General features: G+C 41.7%; 1 protein-coding gene across 2 annotated transcripts in view; it reads left to right on the plus strand.

Annotated features, from left to right (window-relative positions):
• Positions 1-20,646, plus strand: part of tfpia (tissue factor pathway inhibitor a) — a 46,390-nt gene that overhangs the window by 12,006 nt on the left and 13,738 nt on the right. For both annotated transcript variants that reach the window (XM_085384405.1, XM_085384406.1), the window contains exon 2: positions 9,677-9,880. In XM_085384405.1, the coding sequence (XP_085240531.1) occupies positions 9,677-9,880 (204 nt within the window). The remainder of the gene's footprint in view (positions 1-9,676; positions 9,881-20,646) is intronic.

Raw genomic sequence — 20,646 nt, forward strand, 5'->3', positions numbered from 1 at the left:
AAGGCCGGTCCGTGAAAATCTTGTCGGGCATAAACCGGTCCGTGGCGCAAAAAAGGTTGGGGACCGCTGATGTAATGGAATAATAGTGTTTCACAAAGGGGACAGTTTGGATAGATGTGAACCTAAACATACAGGTCAATGGAGACCAGCTGGCTGTGAAGAGATTAAAAAATAAATTAGTAAATGATCTCATTTTTCAAGCTTAAAATGTCTCTTTGTACTGGTTATATTTTATTTTCTATAAAACTGGTCTGCCCATGCTGCCATCCATCTTGCTAATCTTTTCAGTTGATAACATAATGGCGGTGACCATGAAACCGTGGATTGAAATGGTTGCTGCTGATGTGAACAAAGTGGAAATAAAACAAAAGTGAACTTTCAGTGCCATTCGGCTGCATTACCCTCAGGTGTCAGTGCAGGAGCAGCAGGCATAATCCTTCATATGAGAGCATGCTTTCAAACTTAACTTTTAGTCTCACTTTGGCTCTCCAATCGGCAATAGAAGAAGGACTTCCTTTTCTCTCATCTGTTTGTCTGAATTATAACCTGCACTGTAGAAAAAGGCTGCTGTATTGATCTCCTAATCTAATGAGTGTATCTACTGTACAATCGGTTGAGGATGGCATTTGCACAGATGGGGAATGAGCCACTTTCTCTCTGACCCATTGATTCAGCTGCACCATCACAACCACATCAAAGCCAAAAACATTAATGACCGTAGTCCTTAGAATCCTTCAGGTTCTTTTCAGTGCTTCATTGTACCTGGAATATTGATGCATCTGGAAAAAAACAAAACAAAAACTTTTAGCTAAGTTACTTAAAACAGCCAGTATAGCAAACTGTGAACCTGCGTCATGATTGTGATATGCAGGCCAGCATTGTTTTTCTTCAGTCATTTACACCTTCAGCAGCTATGGGTTGTCCTGTCTAAATTATGAGCTGTTTTTATCTTTCTTTAGAACAATAAATCCTCATATTAAAAAATGTAAATATTTCACTTGTACCAAATATGACATTTATGAAATTTTACCTTCTTGAATGATGGATGTGAGCGTGATCAGGGCTTATAGCTATGAACCAACAAATCCTGTAGCGAAGCCTCTGTACCTCTTTTTCTCTTTAACCTATGTTAGAGTCATCTGATGTTGCCTCTGGTTCAGCTTTGATATTAGCAAAGACATCTGCATTTGGGGGCTCTTGATGCACTGACACTACCCTGTAAAATATGCCTGGCTTTCATTGTATGCACTCTGAGATAATCAGGTGTTGTTTTTTTTTTTTTTTTTTTTTTTTTTTTTTTGTGTTACCCTGAAATAAATAAATGAACTGATTTATTCAGATATATAGTTCTAATTGGTTAAAGACAGCAGTTACAAGTTTTAATCCAATCCGAATGTGTTATATCAGCGTGCCTTGTAATGAAAGTTTTCCATTACTGGTCTCAACGCTGCCATTTCTGAGAATGATTTGGTTGTCATTGCCAGTGACGTGATGAATAATTGTGAGTCTTTTTGTAGCTGGGACTTCCTCACTATGGCAGATGGTGCTGTTGTATTTTCTCCCCCAGCGGCTTTTGCAACTTATGTCGAACTTATGCCTGCATCATTGTCTGCCATATGCTCCTTCTGGACTGAGAAGTCACAGTCTTCTCTCGAATTAAAGGGACCAGACTATAATTTTGCTCGTACCGATGTAAACTTAATTTCTTGCAGTGGCACACACAGGTGTGCAGATAACTGTCACTAACCTGCGGTTCAGCTAATCACACACATCCTATTAAAGTGGCATCCAGGAAACCTGGTTTGTCCGGTTGATTGGCTGAGGACCGGCTGAACCAGACTCTAATTGGCACTGAGTGGGATTTTTTTGGGGTCGGCAGTGTTTTGGCTTTGCAAATGTCACAGCACGGAATTGGAAGAATCACTGAAGCGAGAGGGATTTGTGGTTCCCACTATTGTTTTATTATCAAGACCAAGTGGGAAACAGAGGCTCAATTTAGATATTGCCAGGAATAGATAATGCCTTTGCAACGTGGAGTGATTTCCACCACTGAACTGAAATAGGAGAAAAAGTCTCTTCAGGTTTGCAAGATATATGAAAAAGAGTTAAAATCATAAAGAAAAGGCAGACAAAGTTTTTGGGTTTATCTCACCAGGCTCTCAGAGAAAGAGAAGAACAAGCTAACAAAGAAAAAGTGGCCCTGGGTTAAAAAAAACAACAAAAAAACAAGGTAAGTGGAGATAAGTGTTAAATCTGGCTTGGCATGGACAAATGAGTCCACAAAAGCTATCGAGTTGTGGAGCAACAATTATCTTGCTCATTTCATCTCTCCTCCCTCCCCACCTGCCACGCCATTACAGAGGTTCTGATTAAAAATGCATGGATCCCACAAGCCTTTTGGATAATTAAGCAGGTTTTCTTGCAGCCTAAAACAAAGCTCTGTTGCAATCTTTTTTAGCAACACCAGATAAAACATACTATACACCGAGATAAACAGAGCTCTGCATGATAACTTTGGTGTAAGTTTGGCGGTTTTGTAAGTTTTAACTTGGGTATCTCCAGCAGCAGTCAAGCCACCAGTTGTGGCAGGGTTTTGTCTATTCTCTGTGAACTGAGCGATACAGGGACCCAACCCATGGCTGCCCAAACATGAACTGGTTCACTACTCACTCTGGCTTCAGGGTAGCCCCCGGTTTGTTTCCCGACCACACAACCTGAACTTTCAAAGCTTTTATTGTTTGTAGAAATGGCAACATATTTGCCCTGGAGGCATGAACGTGTCAGTGTTTCAGGGGGATTCCTTTGATCTGCTGGCGAAAATACTTTAAAAGGTGCTTGAGGCCATCTTTGATCTCTCAGCATGAAGAGCCATTGGAGGAACTTCCTCCTGCTTCCACGATTGATGCAGGAATCAGGTCATCTTTCTGTGGCAAAGACCCAGGTCTGTTGCTTTAATGAGCTGAATGTGGAATGATGTGCAGGATGATTTTTCCTGTGCAACCCTCTTTTTTTTTTTTTTTTTTTTTTTTTTTTTTGCTGACCCACCCAGTATCCTGCCGTTTGTAGCCTCAACCACACTAAGCATTAATTGTGTACACTTGCTAAAGTGAGCTCTGCTCTGTTAATAGATTAACCGAAAACAATGGTTCAAACCTGTTTGTGAGAGTGTAATTCAAAATGACATCATCTGCAGAACCACCAAATCCACCAGTTTGAGTCTGCAAAAAAAGCAATGCGGGTGTGTGTCAACTAGATGTCCTTCCCTGATTTGTCCCTTTTTGCCAGAGCTGACAAAGACTGTTAAAGACCTCGTGTGTTGATGCCAAAGCATTCAGGGAGCAGAGATGTATCCTTCTGTGCTCTAAAAAGAGAACGAAACTCTCCTGAAACCAAGTTACAAAACAAATGCATGTTTGGAAGTGTGTATGTACGTGCGCACACACAGAGGCAGAAACGCATATGCAGTGAGGGTGGCCTTATTTGCTCTGAGGTCAGCTGTAAAATCTTGGGACACACTGTGACTCACTGACTCGCCCTCAGCCCTTTGTCCACTGGCCTCAGGGCAGGGCTCTGATAAACACACAGCATTTCTTAAGTCTCGGGCCTATCTACACTGGCACGCTGATGCATCCTTTTGATTTCTTCATAAATGTTTAAGCATATTGACCCAAGTGTTGCAATCCAATATCAGTTTTATTTATTGGAATTTGCACTTGTTAAATATTTACTGAGACGAGTTAGTAAAGAAATGAATTTTCCATAAGCAGCTTTTTCAAGCAATGTTCACCATTTTTTTCCTGTCTTAAATAAACTCACCAACTAAGTAATGATTATTTTATCTCATCAAGCCTTAAAGGAATGGACATAAAAAAAAAACCTCCTTTAAACTCGTGGATCATGTCACTGATTGCAGATTGGGTCCTCGGGCAGTGAACAGAGACATGAGTGAATCTGTAGTTTGTCAGGCTTTCTATGAAGACTGTCAGGGATGTTTCCTAAATCATTACTTCCACAGTTTGACGTACTGTTTTGAGTGCATAAGTAAGTAAACACATGGAGTACTCTATGAATACCTGAACTGTGTGCACACAGTTGTCAAATAGCTGAGCGTGGATTAGTGCAGACGTCTTGCACTCGTGCGTGAAATAAGATAAAGAACTTAAAACATATAGACTGAGCACGATGTTGGCTACATAGGAATATGAAAGCCTCTTCAGCCAGTAGAAGGCGGACTCTTTATCAGCACGCGCCATGATGTCAGTGCTACTTAGCTTGGCACTAATAAAATCAGACATTGTGTTGTTTAGTATATGTGCCTGATAAGTGTTGTTTTCAGTGCACTGGAGGCATTTCATATTGTGTTGATACTGTGGTCATTTATTCAGCTTAGTGAGTAAATGTTCTCTTTCTGCTGTTTCTTTTCAAATCTCAACGCATGGGGAAATGTTAAAACCAGACTATTTCCCTTCCTGCAGCGAACATTCATACAGTTGATGCTATAGATGACAAATGCACTGGGAGCTGTCAAAACTGTGGCATTACTCTGCTCTTTATCTTTGTTTTCCATCTTTATTTGTCTCACTTTCCCAAGCTTGTCTTTTAGCACATCATGTTTAACTGTCATCCTGATGATGGTGCGTGCTCTTTCGTATTTTCTCTTCGACTCTTTCATGGGTTGCCTGTTTTTGTTTGCTGCTTTGTGGTAATTCAATCCTCTTTGCAAAGGGCCCTAGAAATGAAGACACGGGATAATCTTCTGTTACACCGAACAAGCTGGGACTGGGTTTCAATCAGACTCAACCTGCCCAGGGAATTACAGAGGTGCTCAGCACAGCGCACATGTTGAGCAACTCAGATCTTTATCCGTCCATATGTGTACGTACAAATCTTGGCCAAGCTGAACTTGTCAGCAGTATTCAGAAGAGTAGCCATCAATAGAAATCTGACGTGCCTGAAATCTGCTTCCTGATTCATTACGCTCCATATTTCATATTTCAAGAAGCATGCTAATAGGTCCAAGGATTTTTCTGATGCCTTTTGTGAACAATATTTACTTACCCTCTGTTCAACTCTGTAGAGGATTCCTAATGACAGATCCAGAGCTTTGGATGGATTTGTAGATTGCTCAGGGGTGTGTGTGAAAGTGTGTGTTTTTTATTGAATTTTACCCCGGCATACTTTAAAGATTTAATTTTAGTTTGCAAATTGCATCATGTAAAATACAGCTTATAGCTTTTTACATACATTTATAAATTTTTTGATCATAATATATAATTTTCCACCAAGAAAAACAGCTTGGGATTGACAAAAATAAAAACAATATTATTGCTGTTCATTCAGAATTATTTAATGTTGAATCTCTTTGGCATTTAGCTGCAGTTCTATGATGCTGCTCAAGAAAACCTGAGCTGGAATGAGGGTGACTAGAAGATTGCTCATGTCACGCCAACCACTCAAAAACTCTCAGCATTTCTTTCTTTAATGCCATCTATGTAATTAATTTCAGCCTTTTCTTCTTTGCGGCGCTCCTGATTGTACTTGATTGCACTGATGGGTTTTCCATTAAAAGGGTGCATAAAAAAATAAAGGAGGACTTCTTAATTGTAAAATACTGGAGGCAGTGGCAAATTTCATTTATGCTAGCCTACCATTGTTCAGAGGAAAAGCTACTGGGAATACCTGACATGACTCATTATCTGCATCCATAAAAGGAATGCTTTGGAAATGATCTTTATTCTAACTTTATTCTGAACCTATCAAGAAAAAAATCTGATCGTTGCAGGTCTGGTCATTTTTTCCAATTTAAAAAAAACAAAACAAAACAAAAAAAAACAACAAAACAAAACAAAACCAAAACATTAAATGAAAATGCAGGATTGGGCAGGGGTCAGGCTTCAAATCAAAGGAACCGCTGTTGGCTGGCATCTCATGTAAGGTTTAATTATTAGATTTATTTATAACAGTCACCTCAAGGTATAAGGTAAAGATGCTGCAATAATAGAGAGAAAACCCCAACAATCAGATGACCCACTCTGAGCAAGCACTTGTCAACAGTGGGAAGGAAGGCTCAGGGAGGGGTGGCCATCTGCTGCGATCAGTTTAGGGTGAGGGGAGGGAGATAGAAAAAAGACATGCTGTGGAAGAGAGCCAGAGATAAATAATTACTGATGAATAAATAGAAAATGGTGTATGAACACATAGAAAGGGAAATGAGGCACGTGAGGAAGAAACACTCATCATGGGAAGTCCCCAGCAGCCTAGGACAGTGTAATTACTTGAAGGTTCAGGGTCACCTGAAGCCGTAACTATTTGCTTTATCAAAAAGGAAAGCTTTAAGCCTGAAATTAAAAACAGAAGGTGTCTGTCTCCTGAATCCAAACAAATTCTTTAAAGGAAGTTTTGAGTCACCACATGGAAGTGGCTGGAATTTTTTGGTTTCCCTGCAGAGAAAATGTCTTCAGTTGTGTTTCTTTTACACTGCCTCCCAATGCTTCTGTCTGAATAATGAACATGAGTGATAGAAGAAAAGAGTCCTTATTGCTTTGGTCTGGCTTAGACAGGAGGAGCAGAAATCAATAGGAGGAACCTGTTTCCTTTCCGTCTCCTTGGAAAGTCAAATTCTGGCTTATTGACCATTCCTATTTGCAAGACACTGTGTAACACAAAGCCCAGTCTGCACCATGTCTGCACTTTTATTTTTAAAGAATTTTTTGTGCTGTAACCATGGTAGCCCGAGGCATTCGATCTCAAAGAAGAGAGCAAACAATTGTGACTTGCCATCTTTCTCTTTAAAGTTTGTTCAGTGTGTTTCAGCACTAAGGTGCGTCCACATAGGCTGTGTGGGGTACCAGACAGACTCACTTCACCTATGTCAATGTGAAATTCCTCCCTGTCTGCTACTGCTTATCAGCCTCGGCAAGAGGAGCATGAACAAAAATACCACAAGACTCTTCAGGGAAACTCTGCTGGCCTCACCACATGCATTAGTAGTAACACAGGTCGGCTGGAAAGAAGGAGATTGGGAATATCTGATTGGTATCCCCAATGGCTGGTTGCAAGCTAGAATTGGACAGGTAAAGGAGGAGGACAGGCTGAAAGGATGAGCTGCTGCCCTCATTACCTTTCCTGGCAGAGTGACTGTTTGTTGACTGCTGTGCTGATAGGAGAGGGGTTAGGGTAGGTCCCATTAGAGGACCTGTTTTGATGAAACTCTGTAGCTTTCAGAAAACAAACCTTGTTTTTTCATCCCAGCTGCAAAAATCTAAAGTGGGTGATTTTTAAAACATCAATATATATATTACTAGATACATTATATAGCCTTGAAATCTTGTTAATTCAGTTCTGTTCCTTGTGTATGCTGGTACGGTAATGCAGGAGTTAACAGTGTCACTTTACTGGAAGAAGGTTCCTGGTTTAAGCCCTCCAGCCAGGAGAGGCCTTTCTATAATTCCACTCTGATTCCACCCCCCCCCCCCCATTTGCTTGTTAAGTTATCTGGTGAATTTGTAGTTGTCTGACTGTGTTCTTCCTGTGATGGACCGGTGATCTATCCTGCTTCTACCATGCCTCTTTGCCTGCAGCCCGCAGGAGATGGCCCTCAGTTTGATAAGCTGTAAAACAAATTGATCTGTCTTGTGCATTTTTGGTTGTTTTAACACTTGTCTTCACTTTACTTAGGATTTCCTTTTGTCTTATTTTAAGTAAGCCATTAATACAGTGGTTGCCTTAAGCATCTGAGTAAATGGAGGAAGACTGGGACTTTACCCCAGAAGCAGAGGCAGAAGTGAAAATGGCATAGGCACTGGAAATTTTGAGTGCTCACATGCAGCTCCAGCAGGAAATAGTTTTGGGTTGCATTGCATGTGTGAAAATGTCTCTAGAGAGCTCAGAACTTAACCAGTATTCTTGGAATTTTTGCCTCACAATGTGACTTGCTAATCAGATCTAGGACAAGTCCTGAGAGTGACAGTGAAAATAACAAAGAGTGACAAACGTGGCTATATTTACCTCAGACCTTCTCTGCAGAATAGGCAGCATAGGTGGAAATTGTCATGCATTCTTTATGAATCAGAATCAGAATCAGAAAGGGGTTTATTGCCAAATGTTGAGCAGGTTTACAACATTAGGAAATTGCTGCGGTGCTTCAGTGCAAACATAGTGTCATAAATAGCACTTAAATAGACATGAAAAAATAAAAGTAGGGATAAGAATTAAAAGTGCTACGTAGAAAGATATGTGCATGAGCTATACATGAGATATATACATGAGAATAAGAATTAAGAGTGCTACGTTGAAAGATATATACATGAGAATAAGAATTAAGAGTGCTACGTTGAAAGATATATACATGAGTGCAGGTGGTGGTCAGTGCCAATCATGGAATGATGCAGTGAACACAGCGTACAAAAACAAAACAAAAGTAACGCACTGAAGCACCAGGGCGACCATACGCGGCGCCATCTTGGTTGAAGACAGTTGAGCACCACCACTTAATGGGGATCCATAGCAAAAGCAATCAATTTTTGTGTCCGTGTGCATTTGTGTTATTATATTTTTTTCATTGTGCAGGATTGCGCGAGTATTGATTCACACTCCCAGGTTTCAAAAGTCACTCCTCTCTGTGCTCGTACGTGAAAAAAGCAGGGAAGGTAGGAAACACTGAGTGAGAGATTGCAACACATCGATTTATTTATTACATTAGCATGCGCAGAATCCATAAAGACATTTTTAAATGCTGTGGTTCAAGCTCTGTAAACCCCTTTTGGACAGATATCCAACAAACCAAAGAGATCTCAGTGGGTTTTGAAGTAACTGCACTGCTGCAGGCGAGCATAACAGAGACCTGACCTAAAAACAGCAGGGATGAGGACATAGAAAGCTATTTCCCAGCAGCACACAGAGACAGTGATTTAACATTCACAACGGTGGTTAGTAGAGCTCAGAGGGTTTCGTGTCACCTTTTTTTTTCATGGATCTGACAAAGCCAGCTTTTATAAATATTAATGACATTAGAGAACGCTGTCTGTGCAAAGCTCCATTGTCCACTGATCTTAAAAGTTGTGACCTCAACCGCCTAGTGATCAAGAAAGTTCACCTCAACAGGCCCGGTTATTTAACACTCTAATGATCCGGTCTCGCAGTTTGTGCAATAAATAATTTGATGTGCTGCAGTCCAAGCCATCGCTGTGTGCAGCATGCTGGGAAATTTGTGCTGCCTTCACTCAGTCTTTTCCTTCCAGCTGCCACCTACCTGGATCTGATCTGCTTTTATGTCGCAGGGGAGTTTTGCTGGTTGCTGGTGCTTCCTTATTTTCAGTGCAAGTCCAAAAAAGAAGTATGCCAAAAGTAGAAGTTTTCTTTTAAGTTATTGCATAAAAATAAAATATGTGAGTAGCTTTTCTGACTAAATATTTGCATATTTCTAATTATTTTGTCAGGTCACACGGCGTGCTGTTCTTGTGTCTAAAGTGTAAACGGCTGAAAGCTGACTGTCAGCCGTTTACACGAAAGTCTTTTAAAAATTATACTGCCATGCAACTTTACCTTATCTCAAAGCCTGAGGTTAGAGTTTGATGCTGTGACCTAATTTCTTTCCTCACAAAAAAAAAAAAAAATCCATTTTACTGGATGCCAAAAGAAGCTGAGCACTAAAAGTTGTGTTCTTGTCCCACCACAGCACATGGAGTGCCAGCTGAACCCGTCATCTTCAGTGAGTTATGTGCCCTGAAGGACGAGCCGGGGCCGTGCAGGGCCATAAAGGACAGATACTTCTTCAATGTCGACTCCGGACGCTGTGAACTCTTCGAATATGGAGGCTGTGGGGGAAACCAGAACAATTTTGAGACTTTGGAAGAATGCGAGGAAACATGCCTCGTCTCGGGTGAGTCTAACTTTTTTGGCTGACTAAATGATTTTTTTTGACGTTTTTTTGAAAACTCACTTGAGCAGTGAACACATCAATCAATCAATCAAGGCTTTATTCACCACGTGCAGGTTGCCCTGCAGTGAAATGGGACCCCCACCCCTCCCCCGACCTTACACACACAACACAGACATCACATGGGGATACAGGTCGGAGATTGGTAGCGTTACAGAAAAACACTGAAATATACACTACAATGGGAAAGTACAAGAGGAAAAAAGAGACCTCTACTCATGCTGGGCTCCTGGGAGGACAGCATGAGAACAGGAAACAAAAAAACTCCTCTGCACAAAAAAGCACATAAATGTCCAAAGCACAACATTATGGAACACGTGACAAGCCACAGGGTTGGGTGGGGGGTGAGGAGTAATCCGAAGCAAACACAGCAGCCATCCTGCCCAGCGCTACCATTCCAGCACGGGCTCAGACCCGCCGTGTTCCCAGGAGGGAACAAGCATCGAAGGCGTTCGGAAAGGGAGGGGTGATGCGTGTGTGCATATCAGTGTATATGCATGTGTGTGCGTGTCCAGAGTTCAGCTGAGACAATGTCCTTCGCCCTGCTAGGCTAAGTAAACAGTCTTCCAGCCAACCTAGGTGGCCTTGCATGGAATTGGAAGGAACAGACTAGCCCATCGTTATCAGGGAGTTTTTGTTCGGCTCCAGCCTTGCGACCGCAGCTGGCACCGAAAGGGTATCCGCATGAAGTGATGGTGCTTTTTACTTTAGTGCGAACAGCTCATATAAATTTCAAAGCTGTTCTAACAGTCCAACACTGGTCTCTCAATCTCCCGTTGGAGAGCCGTGAGCTTCTCCATGATGTTATCAAACTTGCGCTCCGTGATGTTGTCATTCTTGTGCTCAAAGAGCCGATTCTGAGAACTCACGACCACAGTGAGCTGCTCCAAGATGTGATACAGTTTGCACTCAGAGGTCTTATTCTGAGTATTCATGGCAGCCGTGCGTTCTCCAAGATCTTCTCTGTGCTGCGCTCAATGAGCCCATTTTGAGAAACTCATACCTTGTCCCATCGTTTCAATCCCAGCGGGCAGCCTTGTGGGGGTTTGAACAGCCAGTTCCGCTTCCTTAATTCTTCGATAAGTCAGGGCCAAGCCAGCTCCGATCAGCAAGAACCCTGTTATGTCTGTGAAGGTTCTCAGTCATCCAGGTCATCGTAGTCAAAGGAGCTTGCAAAGAAAAGCGTCTGGACTTCTTTAAGTTACTTGAAGACGTTTCACCTCTCATCCGAGAAGCTTCTTCAGTTCTAAGGTCAAATGGTGGAGAGTCCCAGATATAAACCTAGTGGGAGTATCCCCCCACAGAGGGACAAAAGGACCCCCTGATGATCCTCTAATCGCCTGAGCCAAGGTGTGAAACTGGGTGTGGGTCCCAATCAGCCAGAGTTTCGGGTGTGTTCATTGTGAAACCTGGCCCCACCTTATCATGCGAATTCCTGAGAACCCTGTTACCATGGTTCCGAATAGGTAGATATCTTCAGCACTCAGGCTCACCCAAGCCCAAACTTCTCATTGAGAAAAGGGTGTCAGTTGCATTTAGGGACCAGATGATCAAATCCATAATTCCTCTTTTAGGTTTTAGAGAACAGACTGTGAGAGAGTGTTCCAGGGAAAAGTAATATAAAAAACACGAGACTAGACAAGGACACAAGAGTCTAAGGAGGGAAGCTAAGGGAGAAGAGGAGGAGGAGAAAAGTGCGACCGCCTTCGTCAAGAGCAAGAGCAGAAAAAAAGGACACCTATGACACACAGATAATTTTTCATAGTGAGCACGCTCAGACCGAGGATCGTGGCACTGTTGTTGTTAGCAAAGGATCATTTTTGTTTTCAAGGACTGCTGTTCCTCATTAGGCTTTATTGCCTCCTTGGGCATAAAATCCTATTATAAAGTCATTCTGTTGTTATGTTGCTAACACGGAACATTGCCAGCACATTAATTCTGAACAGTTTTGCAGAAGCCATCTGCTTAATGTATAAAAGAAAACTTGGAAGTTTCTGGGTCATAATTATGTATAATTTGACCTTTTTTAATGAAAACTACCCAGCTTGACCCTGAAAAGGTCACTTAAAAAATTCACAACTGTCACCTTTTTTACTAGAGGGTAAAGATCTTACAGATATTTGAGAGAAATCCCCAACAGTCAAATTACTATGGGTGACTGCTCGGGGATGGTGGGAAGGAAGAACTTCCTTTTAACAAGAAGAGACCTCCAGCAGAGCCAGGCTCAGGAAGGGCCTGAAGCCAGCTGGGAGGTCTTGGGAAAACATAAAATGTAATGACATTCAGAATTACTATATGAAGATACTGTTAATGCTGAAGTGTATAGAGGATGACCCAAATGCTGCACAAGCCTGCATACAAACTAGAAAAAATAAAACACAACAAAACAAGACTATTTGGGTGAATTTTAATAACAAACAATACCCAGCATAAACAAAGTATGGCTCAGTCCAAAAAACAAACAAAAAAACATTAAAAACATTTAGGAGGAGTAAAATAAGACCCGTAGACATGGCTGTTTATACACACTGGGGTTGATAAGGAAGGTGGAGACAGGTGGGGAATGAGGCATAACTAAGCGTAATCATGATCCAGGAACTAGTTAACCGAATAAATCAGAAAATCACCGACAACCATTATTGATAAAAACACTGTGACACACAGAGGTAGTGGAAAGATGTGATTTTAGTGGGTCATGGGAAGTCCAGCAAAGCAAAGTCTGTAGTAGCATAATCAAGGAGGGCTCAAAGTCACGTGGCCCAGCCCGAACTATAAGCTTTATCAAAAAGAACAGAATTCAATTCAATTTTATTTATATAGCGCCAAATCACAACAAAAGTCGCCTCAAGGCGCTTCATAGATACAGAGAAAAACCCAACAATCATATGACCCCCTATGAGCAAGCACTTTGGTGACAGTGGGAAGGAAAAACTCCCTTTTAACAGGAAGAAACCTCCGGCAGAACCAGACTCAGGGAGGGGCGGGGCCATCTGCTGCGACTGGTTGGGTTTTAAACCTAATCTTAAAAACAGGCGAGAGACTGAAGCCAAACAAGGAAACGGCTCCTTAGAAAATTTTAGCATGGTACACTGATATCCTCGTCAGATATGACATTTGAAATTGGTTGTAATTTTTAGGCAGGAGACAAAGCTACCTTGCAAGTAGCTTTTATCACTAAATGGTAATTACATTAATAACAGAAAATCAGATTTTTATTTTTTTTTTCAAATTGAGAGAGCTGCAAAATATTAGTCAGTATGCATTTAATAACTCCAAATGTGCTATTATTCACATGCTGAAGCATGAATTTGCATCATTAGCCTGTCTATTGTGTGTAAAGGACATGAAAATGAAGGAGCAGCATTGTTCTTGGCTTTAGAAACTAAAAACTGTGCTTGTTTTTCCAAGGATTATAGCAAGAAACATGACTAGGATTAGCAAGGTATTTAGCTCCATGGGTGCTAAGGTATCGGTACTTGTGCCAGCCACAGAAATCTCTAAAGTATTCGTTATTATCAATGCTGAAATATATGTGCCATATTTCACTTTTGCATTCAGGATGTGATGCAAAAAATGTATTGAGGGAAAGCTAACAGACTATATAAGAATCTGTCTATCCTTCAAGCTCGGGTCCTCTACCCGAGGCCTGGGATCTTAAGGGTCCTGCGCAATATCTTAGCTGTTCCTAGGACTGCGCTCTTACCTTCACCCTCCACATCTTCTAAAGCTCTTCGCTGAGCCCTTGGTATTTCTCCAGCTTCTTGTGTTCCTTCTTCCTGATGTTGTTGCATATTGATTCTTTCAGTGCAAAATATTAGTGTTCAAAAACAACTCTCTGTCACACTAAACAGTTATTTCTATAAAAATAAATGCAGTGTATAATTTAACCTTAAGCTAGAAAGCAACATGGGAACACTCAAGTAAAGTACCTTTAAATTGTGCTCCTGAATAGTAAGTAAAAGTGTTTACTGACATTTCCTTATGAGACCACAAAAGGATCTTGTGGAATAAAATAGTGGCTTCCTGCTGTTGCAAGAAGCCACTTTTAGTTGTTTTAGTCTTGAATGGCCTGTGAGCCTGCAGGATAGCTGTTTGTCTTATGCTGGAGCTCGGGATTACCAGTTACCTGTAGACACAAAGCTAGTTAGTCCCCTATGCTGGTGTCACAAGTTTGCATTTCAACAGACAAACACCCATTTTTTTATCCTCTTTATATCCCTGCTGTCTGGAAATAATATTCCAGAGCCACACCTCTGAAATCTCTGGAGCACTTTAAAGCCTTACAGGCCTCGTGTACATAGTTAAGGTTTCTAAGCCCAAAAATAGTTTAATTCCCCAAACTGCCAAAGCTGTGTTCAACATCTAAAAGTGAAAGCAAACAGGAATCTGCTTACATCATGCAGTCACGCACCACAAACTGCCGGTAATAGGTTCGTCAGAGGCAATATAGTCATTTTAAATTGCATTTAGATTAGATAAAAACTATTACTGGGAAACGCATGCATCAACCATATATACAGCAATCAAGATTGTACAGAAGGAAGAGGGCAAGAAGGAATGGCTTTTATAATTCAATTCAATTCAATTTTATTTATATAGCGCCAAATCACAACATAAGTCGCCTCAAGGCAAGCAGTGTGCACATAGGCAGTGCTTGTTTATCTGTCTGAGTTGCTCGAATAATTTTAAGATGGGTACAGATTCACCTCCGTCTTGCCGTAAAAGATTTGGGATGACTTTTTCTGGCTCAATTAGAGTGAAATCAACAATCTAGCTAAAAATACTTTTTGTCCCACTGGGTTCTGACTAGGAGGGAAGATTTTCTCTATGGTAGCGTTCCCAGGTAAAATCAAAATGCAGATGTAAAATTGTGGATATTTATAACACTGCTGCGGCTATTTCTCTCTCACTCCTCCCTGAAACATTGTGTGAGATGCCTGCTGCATATAGAGAAGATTGCAGATACTTCTATAAATTCCCATTAGGCTGTTGATAGCATGCAATCAGTGTTGCCATAAAGCACACCTGCTATTGTGCGCCAACTGTCAGATTGCAAAACAGACAAGTCGAGATGAGTTGCTTTTTTTCAACTCCCTTTTTTCTTGATGAGATGGAAAATTTTATAATCTTCATTATTGCTAAACTTCGCTTAACCTCCACGCTGCAAGACGCAAGTTCAAACACGTTATGCGGTAGCTGTTTTTCTGTAGTGTGGCGTGACTGGGCTTAACGGATATACACACACGCACATACAAAAAAAGCTCAGAACTAAATCCTGAGTGTACTAAAAGTAAAGGTAGAAAGGCCACTCTGAGTGTGTGTGTGTGTGTGTGTGTGTGTGTGTGTGTGTGTGTGTGTGTGTGTGTGTGTGTGTGTGTGTAACTATGAGTAAAGATGGACTAAATAAAAGGAGTGACAGGACCCCTTCATTGATCCATGCTGTATCCTCCCAAATCAATTGGTGACGGTGAAAGCACCGTGACACCTGCTAAGTGCAGCCTTGACAGCACAGCAATACATCCTGCCACTCATTGCACTGCACTTAGCTTTTGTTAAGTGGGACGAGGGTAATATATCATAAAACTGTCGCACTTGAAAAGCAATCAAAGCCGCGATAATTAGACCCGTTCACAATTGGAAGTTCAATTTATCCACAGTCAGGTTGTGCCGCAGCGCCTCACTCCAGAAGCACTTCAGGTGAAATCTGAAGTATGTGTTGTGAAAAACACTTGAAGTCGACAAAAGCAAATTTGGGAATGGGTGAGGAGCAGTTTTGTCTCGGTTCTGGAGCTGCGTGCAGAATGTATAGCATATAAATAATACACTTCTAATACTGAAGCATGTCTGATCAACGTGGAATATGTTTCTCTCACAGTAAGAAACCTTTACTTTTAGCATGTTATGGGATGCTTAATGCAGTCAAACAAGAGGATCATGAATGGATTTGCATCCTCCAACCATTGTTACATACAGGAAATGCCTCCATTTGATCCACACTATTGCGTGAGGCCACAGGATAACTGGTCTGTGTCTAAAGTCTCACACAAGTTTGAAACTTGCAGCCTTTTGGTTATAAAGAAAATATCACTGCATTAAATGCAGCTATAAATGTAACTTATCTGTATGATGGCATTTAAAGGGCACTTCCAGGACGGCCTTTATTGGTTTTTGGTTGAACAAATAAAAACATGTTAGAGCGCACTACAAGCAAGGGACAGCGTGTAGTGGTGGCTTTTATCTAAATTGAATCGCACTTTCAGGAGTGTATCCTTTTTTCCAGCGCTGGGTGATGACTTTGGTTTAAACTCAAAGTCGAAACTACAATGAAAGGAAATAAGCCAACAAGTTCCTGTTTCATTTGTGTTGATTCACAGCAGGCTTTAAATGCTTACACACACAAATATAAAGGAATCTGGTGCATGTATCATTCAAGAGCTTTAACTTGGTAACTATGTTAACTCAATACTTTTCACTTACGTATTTCTTTCACATACTGTATAGGTAAGATTGCTTTAAACAACTCAAGCCATTCATAACATAGTCAAAGGAGCTTGCAAAGAAAAGCGTCTGGACTTCTTTAAGTTGCTTGAAGACCTGAAAGACAAAACGCCAAAACACAAACTTAACAATGTGGTGTATGCTGTACAGTGCAGCGAGGAATGCCCAGACCTCTACATTGGAGAGACCAAACAGCCACTTCACAAGCGCATGGCACAACACAGAAGAGCCACCTCCACAGGACAAGACTCAGCAGTCCATCTGCATCTTAAGGATAAAGGACACTCTTTCGAGGATGCCAATGTTCACATTTTGGACAGAGAGGACAGATGGTTTGAAAGAGGAGTGAAAGAAGCCATCTATGTCCACTGTGAGCGACCATCTTTGAACAGAGGCGGTGGTTTACGACACCAACTCTCTGCCATCTATAATCCAGTTTTGAGTTCCCTCCCCAGACGCCTTAACGCCCACTCACATCCTGGGCCATCTGATCTCAGGAATTCGCATGATAAGGTGGGGCCAGGTTTCACAATGAACACACCCGAAACTCTGGCTGATTGGGACCCACGCCCAGTTTTCCACCTTGGCTCAGACGATTAGAGGATCATCAGGGGGTCCTTTTGTCCCTCTGTGGGGGGATACTCCCACTAGGTTTATATCTGGGACTCTCCACCATTTGACCTTAGAACTGAAGAAGCTTCTCGGATGAGAGGTGAAACGTCTTCAAGCAACTTAAAGAAGTCCAGACGCTTTTCTTTGCAAGCTCCTTTGACTACGATGACCTGGATGACTGAGAACCTTCACAGACATTCATAACATAATTAAGTTGCTTTCAGGTCCACATTAGTAAAACGAATATCACATTTGTGTTATTCAGTCTGATGGGTTTGTAAATTAATTTGAAATTAACCTAAATTAGCATCAAAATTTCATTAGCACTACCTGTTAGTGTGCTCTCCACTATCCAGTTGGCCTTTTACAGGATATGTTTGTTTGTATGATGGAACACATTAAATCCTTCACTCAGCAACTCTGTATGGTTTTGCCAACAGGAATACAAAGCTAGACTTTTTCACAATGAAACCTTGAAAATGTCATCACTAAATCTCAGGAATCAGATCTTTAAGATCCAATGTCTTCCTCTGTGTTTTGACTCATTCTGTGCAACAGGCCTGTCAAATCAGCAACTCTTTATTTCTCACAAACACTGCACACGGCAAAAAGTCTGCACACTCTGATTTGATTTATGCCACCTGTCCCTTCTAAACTTCGTTACACCAGATGACAAAGACATAGACAGCTTGTTGAGAATCTTCTTGTAAAGGTCAGAAACCGATGTGAGGAACATTGTGGCTTACCCCAAAAAATCACCAGGTCCAAAACTCTTCTTTTAGTTTGCTTTGCCTTTTATAGCTAAGCCCGCAGAGGTCAGGGAGACAAACAAGGGTTTCTCTGTCACTGATGTGCTTATTTGTACTTACCCCTTACATTCAGCGTGTGAGCACAGCTTTTTATACACCAAAGTGAAAAAAGAGATAGCAGCAAACCTGTAACTACACAAACGGTATTATATTGCTGGAGGTCTTTGAAATGTCAAATTTGTTAAGGGTGTGGAAAAGGCCTGTGTACTAAACAACATCATTCTACAAGGGTAAGCTGTTTTTACATTGTTTTGCAGTGACTATTTGGGGACTGAATTATGTTTTGGAGGTGGTTAAGTAAACCAGTAAATAATCTTACCCCCGAAATCCATCATTTTTGTTGATTTGTTTATTCCTCATACTCCAGCGGTGTTTATGTATGAAATCTCAAAATCATAGAAATGTATTGTTTTTATTAATGTTTTACAAATATGTTGTGACATTATTATGCTAGATGAAAATTAGCAAAGGCAATGTTGTAATTTCCAGATTTGCCCTCTCACTGCTGCTGGACACAGTGGTACAGAGGTGTGTTATTTGGGCTGTGACATAATGATGTTTGACAGGTTAAAGGTTTAGTTCGTTTAGTAACAGCATTTTCTTAAAGGATTTTTATACCACCTCATCTGTACTGTACCTGAGGCTGTGGATAATTTGGAATTCAGTTATAGTTTATGTAATTTTGTGTCAGATGTTACATTTAAGAGCAGCAGAAAGCTATTTAGAGCACATATTAGGCAATATTTGCAATACTTTAAATCAGAATCAGGATACTTTATTGATCCCTGGGGGAAATTATTTTTTGTTACAGTGCTCCATTATAAACCAACATTAAGACAAGACAGACAATACGCTAACTAAGAATAGCACTAATATATATATATATATAATATATATATTAAATAGCTGTAAAAGAAACATGTGTAGTTGTAGCAGTAAACAGTGTGTTAAGTGGATGCGTTGTACAGGGAGATGGCCACAGGCAGGAATGATTTCCTGTGTCGTTCAGTGGTGCTTTTCGGTAATCTCAGTCTCTCACTGAACGAGCTCCTGTGACTGACCAACATGTCATGGAGTGGGTGGGAGGTGTTATCCAACATTGTCTTTATCTTGGACAGCATCCGCCTCTCCGACACCACCTTGAGGGAGTCCAGCTCCATCCCCACAACATTGCTGGCCTTACGGATCAGTTTATTAAGTCTGTTGGCATCTGCGACCCTCAGCCTGCTCCCCCAGCATGCAACAGCATAGAGGATCGCACTGGCCACAACAGACTCATAGAAAATCCTGAGCGTTTTCTGGCAGATGTTGAAGGACCTCAGTCGCCTCAAAAAATAGAGACGACTCTGGCCCTTCCTGTAAAGTGCTGTGGTGTTTTTAGCCCAGTCCAGTTTATTGTCAATGTGTACTCCAAGGTATTTATAGTCCTCCACAATGTCAACACTGACCCCCTGGATTGAAACAGGGGTCAAGTGTTTCCTGGTCTTCCTGAAGTCCACGATCAGTTCCTTGGTTTTTGCCATGTTGAGCTGCAGATGATTCTGCTCACACCACGTGACAAAGGAGTCGACCACAGCCCGGTACTCTGTCTCATCATCCCTGCTGATGCATCCAACCACCGCAGAGTCATCAGAAAACTTCTGAAGATGGCAGGTCTCTGTGCAGTGGCTGAAGTCTGTGGTGTAGAGGGTGAAGAGGAAGGGGGAGAGGACAGTCCCCTGTGGTGCCCCTGTGTTGCTGATCACCTTGTCAGACACACACTGTGGGAGACGTACATATTGTGGTCTTCCTGTCAGGTAATCAACAATCCAGGACACCAGAGAAGCATCCACCTGCATTGCTGCTAACTTATCACCCAGGAGGGTCGGCCTGATGGTGTTGAAAGCACTGGAAAAGTCAAAAAACATGACCCTCACAGTGCTCGCCGGCTGGTCCAGATGGGTGTAGACACGATTGAGCAGGTAGATGATGGCGTCCTCAGTTCCGAGACGAGGCTGATAAGCGAACTGAAGGGGATCTAGGTGTGGTCTTACTATGGGTCGCAGCTGGTCCAGGATGAGCCTTTCCAGGGTCTTCATGATGTGGGAGGTCAGTGCCACGGGCCTGTAATCCTGGGGGCCACTGGGACGTGGCGTCTTTGGTACAGGGACGAGGCGTGATGTCTTCCACATCACTGGGACCCTCTGCAGACTCAGACTCAGCATAAACAGTTTATGAAAGACTCCACACAGCTGGGGGGCACAGGTCTTGAGGACGAGGGGACTCACTCCGTCTGGTCCAGCAGACTTGCCCGAGTGAAGTCTCCTCATTTGCATCTCAACCTGGTATTGAGTGAAGGTGATGGGTGGGGGAGGGGTGTCAGGAATCTCACAGGAGGCAACAGCGCCATGTGAAGAGAGAGGCTGGCACAGTGGTGTGGCTCTGGATTCCAGGCTGACTACAGGTGAGGTTGTGGGAGCATAAATGCAAAAGCACATCCAATTAGGTGGCCCAATAGATGTATGTAATATCAGTTTCATGTATTAGAGTTACATCAGCTGCCCTGATTCTGTACCTCTACAAGTAGTCTTTTGTTTTCCCTAATCTGAAGGGTTTCCAATGAACCAGTAACCACAACGATGAGCATGACTGTGATTAGTTCCCATCTAATTTGGGTTTCGTATGTTTCAATTAGAAGCTTCAATGTGGAGTTAAGGAAAATAAAACATATGCAGTAAGCAAAAATGCCAAACAATTTCTAGTTAGAGCTTCTTATTTAATTTCTTTATACCAGTGAATTAATATATTGAA

Source organism: Rhamphochromis longiceps, linkage group LG16, assembly GCF_057381845.1.
Source record: "Rhamphochromis longiceps isolate RC_006_pf linkage group LG16, R_longiceps_female_GT1.1, whole genome shotgun sequence".
Classification (NCBI taxonomy): Eukaryota; Metazoa; Chordata; class Actinopteri; order Cichliformes; family Cichlidae; genus Rhamphochromis; species Rhamphochromis longiceps.